The following is a 12,504-nucleotide window of genomic DNA, read 5'->3' on the forward strand; positions in this document are numbered from 1 at the left end:
CTGTACCAACCAATCACATATACTACACAATTGTTTTTGTTAAATTTGATGTGCAAAAAAAAAAAGCAGGAGCACCAAAAAATCCAAGATAGATGCAAAAAGCCAGCAACTTTTATAGGAAGATCTTTCGAGTAGGTTCCCCAAGGTTTTTGTACCCCAGTAATAACTGCCATTACTGAAATACCGTTTATTACACTTGACTGCTAAGTGTTCACTAATATCAATAATAATTTAGTAATTAAAACAAAAAAATCTTTTTTATTTAATAAAAAACAAAATTTCATATATACATGATTAGCCCTTATGCAAACATTAGATGCAAACTCCCAAAACCTCCAATTCCCCCAGCTGATAACTTGCACCCATTTCTTCAGATATCCATTCTGAATGGAGCCATATAACGTATCAATAAATATATATTACACAGTAATACAGTACAGAGTCCATTATCTCCAGTTTCCCAGTGGTATTTCTTGTATTTCAGTGGTAAATGTCCAAAAATGGCAAGTGTGAGCTTTAGAGATGGTGTCTGGCTATGATGTCAGCTGAAGAAGCGGAGTCTGCAGCGGCTCGGATTAGAAACCATTTGGATCCCAGAGCTTTGGAGAAGTGATCTTCAACTGAGCTGTGGATGTAATGTGGCGGGGAAGTGTGATGATTCTGTTGGGTGCCACAAGATTTTAGACTCCTTTGGAAGTGTTCTTCTACGTCAGGTGAGCTGGTTCTGGGTGATCCTAAAAGAAAAAGAGAAAACATTAAATATATAAATATATATATGATTTGTAGTGATTCAATTTTAAAGTGGTCATATCTGCAGGCCTGGATATCTGTCACTCTTAATTGTAGACCATGTAATTAGGGTGATTACTAGATATTGCTCTTTTTAAAATATTAATATTCCTTAATCTCTGTTTTATTATCAATAGCAACAATACTGTAGCTGTTAATTATACATGAATGCAGTGCTTTCAGTCCAGTAAACACAGCAGTGGCTGTACACCTATAGACATTGACTGCTAACAATGACAAACAGGTCTTGATTGGATAGCTGACAATTGTTTGGAACTTTGAGAGTGGTGTTGGAAATCCAATGTCCTTTGCTAGAAAAACTCAATTAGCCAGATTCAGAGAGAGTTACGCCGGCGTATCAGTACGCCGGCGTAACTCTGAATCTACGCCGTCGTAAATGTAAGCGTATTCTGGAAACCAGATACGCTTAAATTAGGCTAAGATACGAGCGGCGTAAGTCTCCCACGCCATCGTATCTTAGGGTGCATATTTACGCTGGCCGCTAGGTGGCGCTTCCGTTGTTTTCCCACGTCGAATATGCAAATGAGCAAGATACACCGATTCATGAATGTATGTACGCCCGTCGCAATTAGTTACGCCGTTTACGGAAAACATACGTCGGCGTAAAGATAAAGCTGGTCTCTAGGTGGCGCAGCCCATGCAAAGTATGGAAGTCGGAACAAGCGTATCTTTTTACGTCGTTTGCGTAAGTCGTACGCGAATAGGGCTGTGCGTAAGTTACGTTCACGTAGTAGGCAGTGTTCGACGTATCTTAGGCATTCTATCCGACGCATGCGCACTGGGATATGTCCATGGACGGCGCATGCGCCGTTCGTTCAAAACGTCATTTACGTGGGGGTCATGGTTTATTTACATAAAACACGCCCACCTCAACACAATTTGAATTAGGCGGGCTTACGCCGGCCCATTTACGCTACGCCGCCGTAACTTAGGACGCAAGTGCTTTGTGAATACAGCACTTGCCTCTCTAACTTACGGCGGCGTAGCATATATGAGATACGCTACACCTGCCTAACGTTAGGCAGGTCTTACTGAATCTGGCTAAATATCCGCTACTGACCTTGGGTAAATATGAAATAAGCATAGATAATATTTCATATATACCTGTGTAAGCAATAGATAGAAAGTCAAAATTATTCATTTAAACTTCATTTGCATTAGACATGAAGGTCTTTGCAGGTCCTGAAGTTACTGTGTAGTTTCACCAAACATGTAGTATCATGTGGAGATAAAATAAAATAATAATAAAAAAATAACTTACGATGAACTTCTTTTTCCTGTGTTGGAGTTAATTTTTGATTTGTAGCAGGGGGAGAGATAGGCTTTGGTCGAGATACACAAGTAATCACAGATGGCCGATTCTGAAATCAGAAAAGGAGGACAATAAAGTCAGATGACAACGTAAGGCATAGGGAAAAGCATGGCTAGATCAGGGCAAAACAAACTCAAACTGAAGTAAATATCTTCAAATAAAACTTTGCCAGGAGGAAGGAATGAAAAAGCAGACATTCTCACCTGCTGCAACATTGCTGAAGAAACAATAGGCTGCTCAATGGGTCTCTCCAACCTCTTTACCAAAGCCAGGGGTTGGTCTTGTTCATTCTTCTGTGCCTCCTTACTTTCCAAAGGCTTTCGTTCAGGTATCAACCTCTTAAGAACATGTTCCAGAGTTACGGGATGATGAGCAAATGCCTTAGGAGGACTGAATGACCTAGAAGGTTGTCTTGGTGTAGGCTTCTGGCACATTACCGAAGAGGACACTTTTGCCCTATTGTAAAAGAAAAATATATTGTCAACATACCTCATCCATAACTTCACACTGAGAAACAAAAATGTATGCGTGGTAATGAAGCAGAGTCCAGGAAATGTTTTTTTAATTATTTATAGGAGCAGAACCCTACGCTTTAATGGGAAACCAGTTTTGTGTTACGAAAATTGTACTAAAGATCTCTATTTGTCATATAAAACATGCCAGGGTATCAGAATGAAGAGAGGGCTTAAAGCCAATTGGAAGCTAAAATGCTACAATACGTGTCAATCTGATCTGCTTTGGAAAATCTGGTGTCACCATTCTACAATGTCCGTACCTGCTTTGAGAGTTGGATGTTGAAAGTCTCTTCGGAGAACGTGGGGGTTCCGGACTGAGTTTGCGTTTGATTGGGTACACAGGTATTCCATGGTTTGTTAACGGCCTCAACCTGTCTACATTCCGAGCACTGTGCTGCCCTAAAATAAAATCAAAGATATTTAAGACAAAACATTATAGACTACGATGCAAAAAGTCATACAATTCTACATATTTACAAGAAAATAAATTCATAGAGCCACAGCAGTACAGAGTAGAAGGTAGTATATAGCTTTTATTTGCCATACATGGGCAAATCTCTTCGATTAGAGGTCACAGGTTTTCCTAACTTTGCTACTATAACTGTGCATTATGCCCGTCAGGACTTTCTTTCCAAAGGATGAATAATGAAGCCATTGTTACTGCTACTTTGGAACAACAAGAAAAATTCCTAATTGGATTCTGGTAACTGCTAGCACGCTGGGGGCTTCTGACTCACCCTAGAGATGTTATCACTTTGTTTTTTTGCTCAAACCTTTGCTTCTAATCAAATAGTGATGCATTGTTTGACAAGGTAGGTGGTCTGCTTGACCATCATTATGGAGCACTGAGTTCTGTAATGTGCATATTCCCAGTTGTATTGGCTTCCAAAACATCTCATTTAAAAAAAAAATAGGTTTATTCAGCAAAGTAGCATAAAAGACAACACGCTTGTTAAAAGTGCAGAAACTCATTACAGCCATCATAAATCACATCATATGGTCCATGATGGCAGACTCAAATCTGGTGATAGCGTGCTGCACTTTACACATTCTCAGCCTTTGCTTTGCATCAATAAATAAACCTGTATGTCTTAAAAAACAAAATACAAACAAAAAAAAAATCCTGAAAAACGGTCCTGAAAATCTATGAACAGATCACATAATCAAAAAATAAATAAAAAATCTATTAAAAAATCAGACACCCACTTCCCAGAAAATTAAATCCAGTGTGGGTTTAGACTTCTTTTGAATCAACCAAATTTCAGTTTCCAAAAAGTCTTCTCTACAAAGTTAAGCAGATTATGCCAAATATGAAATCCTAACAATATTAAAAATAGCAACAAAAAAAATAAATGTAACCATATAAAATGTTATACAGTACATTGTACAATACAAGCAATAATGACCTAGAGATCCCGAATATTCTATTTATAAAATGCAACAAGTACGCACCTTCCAAGATATAGACTTTGAATCCGCTTGAGATCCCCATAGTATAGTGAAGGCTGGAAACTGCCATGACTGCTGCTATATTCACACCTGAACAGAACTGGTAACGATTGTACTTTGGCCTGGTTTTATATTTACCTAAAAAAAGAGGCAGCCAATAAAATGTCAGTGTAAACCTAGCCCCTCCCTCTCCCCTTACCTGACTGCTCACCTTTCAGTGCTGCTTCCCTCCCCCTCTGCACAACTTAGCTCTCTGTTGTCAGCACTTACAATGGGACCCTAAAGACTTGGATAAATGACAGAATTACAGCTGCTTCTTCCTTCAGGCAGGGATATCAGATCTCCATAGATGTCAACGGTCCCTGATTTCCAGGGGCAGCCTAGTTTTTTTTTTATTTGGAACAAGAAGCTTTTGTCCCTGAAAATGTTTCTGGAATGACCTATAAATTCCCTGGAGCATCTCGACCTATTATCTTAGCATTGAAAAAGAGCCTATATAATTTTTTTAACTATTTTCTTTATATATATATATATATATATATATATATATATAATTATTATTATTATTATTTTTTGTGGCTACACATGTTACAATCTGATAGCACAACCGCTTTACAATCTCCTTTATGCAGGTCATGGACATTACTATCTGAAGCCTCGTACACACGACCGGTTTTCCCAGCAGGAAAACTGCCAGGAGAGCATTTGCCTGGGAATCCCGGCCGTGTGTATGCTCCCTAGCAGTTTTCCCGTCAGGAAAACAGCCGGGAAACCCGATGGGAAAATAGAGAACCTGGCTCTCTATTTTCTCGTCGGGATTCCCAGCAGAGTGTTTCCTGCCGAGAAAACCGGTCGTCTGTATGCTTACCTGTCCGAAGGTAAACCCACGCATGCTCGATAAGCCTTCGACGCATGCGTGGTAGCATACAAGGCAAAGTGTAGGGCAGGGGTGCCCAATCTTTTCAAGAGCAAGGGCCACTTAAGCGACTTGGTAACCAGTCGTGGGCCACAATGAGCCGAGAAGGCAGATGACAGGTCTGTGTACATTCTGCATATGCAAAGCATACACGGACACGGACACAGCCCACTCTACTCTATGGGCCCTCCAATCCACCCAGATGGAAGGAGACAGATCCACTTCTGTTTTTTTTTTTTTTTTTGTGGTTCGGATTGAAGGTAGGCAGGTGTAAACAGACACAAGCCTGTTTACATTTGCCACTTTATAGAGGTGAATGGAGGGTCTGATTGGGTCGGACCGATCACGTAAAGGGGGCCCAAGGCTGATTTTACACTGATGTGCTGTGGTTTACCCAGAGCAGTGCACCTCTGGCTTTCCTGTGGGTTAGCTACACTTTGCCATAGACTTGTATTATATCCTTCAGGTGTGGTGGACTTTCTCAAAGCGCACCAAACCCGCAGGTAATAACAGAGGTCTATGGCTCAGTGCAGGTAACCTGCAGGTGCATCAGTTTGAAAGCAGCCCAGTAAACGCTGCAGAACAGATATGCCCATATATACACTGTGATTATAGTATTAAACATACCTTTAATAAAAGTCTTCAATTTGGGATATCGCCAGCTGTTGTTGTTCCAGGCAGAGTGTATTTGGTATCACTGTGACAGGAGGTGGCGCTTTACAGGAAGCATAGTCTTATGTGGCTCTGCTCCCTCTACCGCCGGCTTCATTCACAACACTGATTGTTCTGGGATGGCGGGTCGGAAACCCGCAATCTGGGCTTACCAACCAGCCATCCCAGAGCAGAAGTTTGTGGGCCACATCAGAGAGCTGACACTGGTTGGGCACCCCTGGTGTAGGGTGTAGCAAGATGGTGGCAACGGCATCGAATATGACGAGCGCCGGCTTGCCATAGTCGATGACGTTACCGCGTTCTTGCCATTCAAAAGAACGGATGTGCTTTTGAATGGCCGTCTGTATGCACGGCTTGGCAAGCCAAGCTTGCCAGGAATCCCGTCAGGAAGACCAACATTTTTTTCCTGACGGTCCATGTGTACAGGGCTTCACTGTAAAATCTCTACTCAATTTAGATTTACCAGAAATTCAATATGTGAGGGCTTGCATCAACAATCTATTCGACTTGTATTCAATCAAATAGACCCTTGCATTACATAGTTCTTACTTTTTTATTTTTTTTTATTTTTACTGAGCTCCGTGGTGCTTGTTGGACATCTGTGGACAATAAAAGGGAACAGTGAAATCACAGCACACAAAAAGCATGCACAAGGGTTCAGAAATGGCCAAACCTCTAAAGAGGAAGTGCGCAAGGTTCCTGCCCGGGTCAAAGTACTCCATTGTCTACCAATGCTAAAGCCAGGTGGACTTCGCTCCTTAGGTACCTGCTGAAGACAAAGAGAAAAAAATCCCACACCACGATGTCTCAAAAATAAAACATATACAATTTTATTAAATCCATCCAGAAAAAAAAAATCAATATCTGTAATTATTGAAGCGTTTCAGCCTCTTACATAGGCCTTAGTATATAAGAGATTGAAAGGTGTAAATAATTGCAGGTATTGATTCCTTTTATTGGATGGATTTGATAAAATCATATGTTTTATTTTTAAGACATCGTGCTGCCAGATTTTTTTTGTCTTCGATAGGACGTTTAGATGCCATCCAAGCACAAATCTCTATCTTGTCCTGTTTATCATTAACTACTTCAGCCCCAGAAGATTTGGCTGCTCAATGACCAGGCCATTTTTTTGCAATAGGGCACCGCTTTAACTGACAATTGCACGGTCGTGCAACGCCGTACCCAAACAAAATTTGCGTTCTTTTTTGTTCCACAAATAGAGCTTTCTTTTGGTGGTATTTGATCACCTCTTCAGTTTTTATTTTTTACGCTATTTACAAAAGAAGAGTGTCTCTCTTGTTAAAAACAAAACAAAAGAAAAGAGTGTCAATTTTGAAGAAAAAACGCAATATTGTTAAATTTTTGCTATATGACCTGGCGCCCGGGATATGTCGAACCCTGCCTTAATGCATTAAGGTAAAAAACTTTTCAGTTTCTCTGTGCCCCCCTTCCCCTGTGTGAAGAGGAAGAGAGGGGAGCAGAGATCAGTGCATAGCTGCATCTATTCTCCCCTCTTTTCCTCTTTACACAGCACTCGAGCAGCAGCAGTAGCCATTGGTTTGTGATGCTGTCAATCAGATGCAGTTAAGAGGAAGTGGGGGGCGGGCCTAAGTCCCACTGTGTAAGTCTATGGAGCGTGGCTTCATAGACACACAGGTCGAGAGCGCACAGACTACTAGTCCTAAGAAGAAGAGGAGGAGCCAAGATCGCCGCCGTTAACTTCAGAAGAGGAGGATCAGGGCCACTCTGTGCAATACCACTACACAGAGCAGGTAAGTATAACATGTTTGTTATTTTAATTTAAAAAATATTTGACTTTAGTAACACTTTAAGGGCTATTTTGGGGTAGCAGCACTATTTCAATAGATACTTGCCAAAGCCAGTCTTCCAAGTACTTGATGGCAGACCCGAGGCCACAAATCCTTCCCCTGAAATCAGAGCAGACTAAGATAACCTACACCCTCCATCTCTGTGCATATATAAAAAAAATGTCCACTGCAAATGCCCATGAATAAAAATGTACATCATACATAGCAGGCATTTCAACCAGTATAAATATTACTCTAAGCTGGCCAAGGGGTTTGCTCAAAAAGTATGTGCAAGAAAACAAAAGTGATGTGACCACGTGCCAGTGAAAAACTCAATGGTGTGCCGTTGCCAAAACGTTTTTTCCAGAACAATTACCGGAGGGCATATCACTCAGAGGAAAAAGGATCCCTCCCACCTTATTACATCAAGGATCCAGAGGGGGATGTACATCCAGATTGTAACAGGTTTAGTCAGCTTTAGATCTACAAACAACCACAATGGGGAAAATAATTACTGTATTTATTGGCGTATAACACTTACTTTTTTTACCCTGAAAATAGAGGGTAGAGTGCGTGTTATACGCCGATAAATACGGTATTTGATTCCCTGCAGATTTTGTAAATTTGGCCATTTGCAAAGAAATTAAGGGCCAGATTCTCGTACATCCGCGTATCTTCGCGCGGGCGTAACGTATCTGATTTACGTTACGCCTCCGCAACTTAGCAGGGCAAGTGCTGTATTCTCAAAGCACTTGCTCCATAAGTTGCGGCGGCGTAGCGTAAATCGTCTGGCGTAAGCCCGCCTAATTCAAATTTGGAACAGGGGGGCGTGTTTTATATAAATGTTGTGTGACCCAACGTGATTGACGTTTTTCCCGAACGGCGCATGCGCCTTCCGTGGAATTTCCCAGTGTGCATTGCTCCAAAGTACGCCGCAAGGACGTCATTGGTTTCGACGTGACCGTAAATGACGTCCAGCCCCATTCACGGACGACTTACGCAAACGGCGTAACTTTTTCAAATTTCAACGCGGGAACGACGGCCATACTTAACATTGGTACGCCGCACTTACGCCACCATATAGCAGGGGTAACTATACGCCGGGAAAAGCCTAACGTAAACGGCGTAAATGTACTGCGTCGGCCGGGCGTACGTTCGGGAATTTAGCTAATTTGCATACTCGATGCGGAATTCGATGGAAGCGCCACCTAGCGGCCAGCGTAAATATGCATTTCCGATACGACGGTGTAACGCAGTTACGCCAGTCGGATCTACGGGAAATCTATGCGTAACTGATTCTAAGAATCAGGCGCATAGATACGACCGCGCAACTTAGAGATACGACGGCGTATCTGGAGATACGCCGTCGTATCTCGTTTCAGAATCTGGGCCTAAGGGTCTATAATTTTTATCATAGGTGTATTTTAAATGATAAACAAAAGGTAAGTGGTAGGCACAGAGGCAAAGAAATACTAGTAATTAAAGTCCAAAAAAGTCACTAAACAGTCCATATACTAGGGAAGCTTTTCTTTGTATTTTAAATGATAGAGACAGAAGAATATCAACCAAAAATCCAGAAAAAACGCATAGTACAAATGTTAAAAAATTCAGTAGCAGTTCAGTGAGTAAAATAAGTATTTGATCCCTACGCAAAACATGACTTAGTGGAGAAACTCTTGTTGGCAAGTACAGAGGTAAAACATATCTTTTAATTGGTTACCAGGTTTTCACACATCTCAGGAGGGATTTTGGTCTACGCTTCTTTACAGATATTCTCTAAATCCTTTAGGTTTCTTGGCTGTCGCTTGGCAACTCGAAGTTTCAGTTCCCTCCATCAATTTTCTATAGGATTAAGGTCTGGAGCCTGGCTAGGCTTACCCCATGAGCTCCAAACTGAGGGCGATTGATGGTTATTTTGTATTTTTTCCATTTGCAAATAATCGCTCCAACAGTTGTCTCCTTCTCACCAAGCTTCTTGCTGATAGTCTTGTAGCCCATTCCAGCCTTGTGTAGGTCTACAATCTTGTCCCTGATGCCACTAGACAGCTCTTTGGTCTTGCCCATGATGGTGGGTTTGAATGGAAGAAAGAGATTCTGTGGACAGGCGTCTTTTATACACATAACGAGTTGTAGTTAGGAGCACCTCCTTAAATTGCCAGGTCTAATCTGTGTACCACATGAGCACATACTGTAGCCCAGGGTTCGACAAATCCCGGGTGCCATTGCGACTAGAATTAGCGACCTGGTGCCTGGGGCGGCACAGCTGGCGTATCCTGTGTCTTTGTGCACCCCCACCTTCCGTGCCGGCCGGTAATTGAGGCTGCGGCTTTGCGGCCTTCTGCAGGCCTATGCTTCCTTCTGTGATCTGGCGCCATCTTGTGGTGGCCGTTGGTATGACAAGACAATCAGCAATGCTAATGGAGCTTCCCCTGTCTGTTTTCACTGCCATCTCCTTCCCTCTAATTAGATCCCCCAAACATTATATATATTTTTTATTCTAACACCCTAGAGAATAAAATGGCAATACATCCTGTCACACCGTATTTGCGCAGCGGTCTTACAAGCGTACTTTTTATGGGAAAAAAATACACTTTTTTAAATTAAAAAATAAGACACCATTAAAAATTAGCCCAATTATTTTTTATATTGTGAAAGATATTGTTACGCCGAGTAAATTGATACCCAACATGTCACGCTTCAAAATTGCGCCCACTCGTGGAATGGCGACAAACTTTTACCCTTTAAAATCTCCATAGGCGACGTTAAAGAAATTCTACAGGTTGCATGTTTTGAGTTACAGAGGGCTAGAATTATTGCTCTCGCTCTACCAATCAGGGCGATACCTCACATGTGTGGTTTGAACACCGCTTTCCTATGCGGGCGCTACTCACATATGCGGCGGGACGGGGTGCGTTCCTGACTTTTTTAGCTGGCTCCTAGATTCCAAGCAAATTTGTCAAGCCCTGCTGTAGCCAGTCTGTGGGAGACAGAATTAAAATACACCAATGATAAAAAAGTATAGACACTTAGGCCCAGATTCACAACGGAGATACGACGGCGTATCTCCAGATACGCCATCGTATCTCTGCGTTGCGCCGTCGTATCTATGCGACCGATTCTTAGAATCAGTTATTCATAGATATCCATTAGATACGACAGGTGTAAGTCTCTTACGCCGTTGGATCTAAACTGCAATTTTTTTTGACCGCTAGGTGGCGCTTCCGTCGAATTCCGCGACGAGTATGCAAATTAGCTAGATACACGAATTCCCGAACGTACGCGCGGCTGACTCAGTAAAGTTACAACGTTTACGTTAGGCTTTTCCCGGCGTAAAGTTGCCCCTGGGTCTATGAGGCGCAGCCAATGTTAAGTATGGCCGTCTTTCCCGCGTCGAAATTTGAAAAAGTTAAGTCGTTTGCGTAAGTCGTCCGTGAATGGGGCAGAACGGCATTTACGTTCACGTCGAAACCAATGACGTCCTTGCGACGTCATTTAGAGCAATGCACACTGGGATATTTTACGGACGGCGCATTCACAGTTCGTTCGGCGCGGGGACGCGATTAATTTAAATGATACACACCCCCTACCCGCCAAATTTGAATTCCGCCGGGTGATTTACGCTACGCCGCCGCAACTTACGGAGCAAGTGCTTTGAGAATACAGCACTTGCCCGTGTAAGTTGCCCGTGTACGTCATAACGTAAATCAGATATGTTACGCCTGCACAAAATTGCGCGGCTGTATGTGAATCTGCCCCATAATTTCTTTGTACGTAGGCAAACTTACAAAATCTGCAGGGGATTAAATAATTGTTTTCCCCACTGTATGTAGCATGAGGGCCTGCTCAGGCACACAATAATCTCTATCTAGTCAGGCAAATACTCCTTCTACATAGTTGTTGGATACATCTAAAAAGATCCTAAAATCAGATTGTAACAAGTGTGGACAGCTTTACACAGAGATGTGTAGATGAAAAGTAATCTTTAGCAATTTCTTGTTTTTGGTTTTCTAAGCTGGGTGGACTGGCTATATGCAAATTAACTAATCCCCTTGACTGACTCTACAATCTGATGTTGAGTCTCCCATCATGGCATCATCATAATTGACCCTTGTGGAAAGTAAGCTCCTATTTGTTTATTAAAGTGAATTTTTTTTTATTTCTGATTCATACCTCTGTATTAAGCCTACTACAAACCTTTATAATTAGTTACAATACTGTAGATTGAAAGCCAGCCTCTAAAATCTCACATATACTTTACCAGGTTGATGTAACTTGAAACGTTGTTATTAATCTAACATCTTCCATTAAGGGACCATAAATACCTAAAAGGTCCATTGCATTGCAGTAAAGTATGTTATGTTGCGTGTTAATGTTCCCTGCGTTAGGGCTAACTATTACTTTCAATAGGCTGCTAAGGCACCAAAATAGGGATGAGCTGAACACTGAACGCTTCGCACCAGAACCTGCGAACAGACCAAAAGTTTGTGTGAACTTTAGAACCCCGTTAAAGTCTATGGGACTCGAAACGTTTGAAATCTAAAGTGCTAATTTTAAAAGCTAATATGCAAGTTATTGTCCTAAAAAGTGTTTGGGGACCTGGGTCCTGCCCCAGGGGACATGTATCAATGCAAAAAAAAGTTTTAGAAACTGACGTTTTTTTGGGAGCAGTGATTTTAATAATGCTTAAAGTGAAACAATAAAAGTGAAATATTCCTTTAAATTTCGTACCTAGGGGGGGTGTATAGTATGCCTGTGAAGTAGCGCTTGTTTCCCATGCTTAGAACTGTCCCTGTACAAAGTGTAATTTCTGAAGTAAAAAAAGTCATTTAAAATGACGGGTGCGTCAGAGGGGGACGGGGTCACGTGACGGGTGGCCCCGCCCTCACCTACATAAGAGCTGTCACTGGCTGAAGCCACGTCATTCACCGGGCTGTCTCCCATAGACTTTGACTGTGTGTTCCGCGGCTTTTCAAATTTGCCACGAACACCCCACATTTTTCGCTGTTCCCCGAACAGTCA

General features: G+C 42.0%; 1 protein-coding gene across 1 annotated transcript; it reads right to left on the bottom strand.

Moving 5' to 3' along the window:
* Positions 1-238: 238 nt before the first annotated feature.
* Positions 239-4,197, bottom strand: LOC120913983 (transcription cofactor vestigial-like protein 4). Its single transcript, XM_040324368.1, has 5 exons — positions 4,090-4,197; positions 2,898-3,036; positions 2,326-2,578; positions 2,072-2,171; positions 239-734 (listed from the first exon to the last, which is right to left on the bottom strand). The coding sequence occupies exons 1-5, from the start codon at positions 4,154-4,156 to the stop codon at positions 517-519; spliced, it is 777 nt and encodes a 258-aa protein (XP_040180302.1). The 5' UTR covers positions 4,157-4,197; the 3' UTR covers positions 239-516.
* Between the last annotated feature and the right edge of the window lie 8,307 nt (positions 4,198-12,504).

The sequence above is a fragment of the Rana temporaria genome, chromosome 9, assembly GCF_905171775.1.
Source record: "Rana temporaria chromosome 9, aRanTem1.1, whole genome shotgun sequence".
Taxonomy (NCBI): Eukaryota; Metazoa; Chordata; class Amphibia; order Anura; family Ranidae; genus Rana; species Rana temporaria.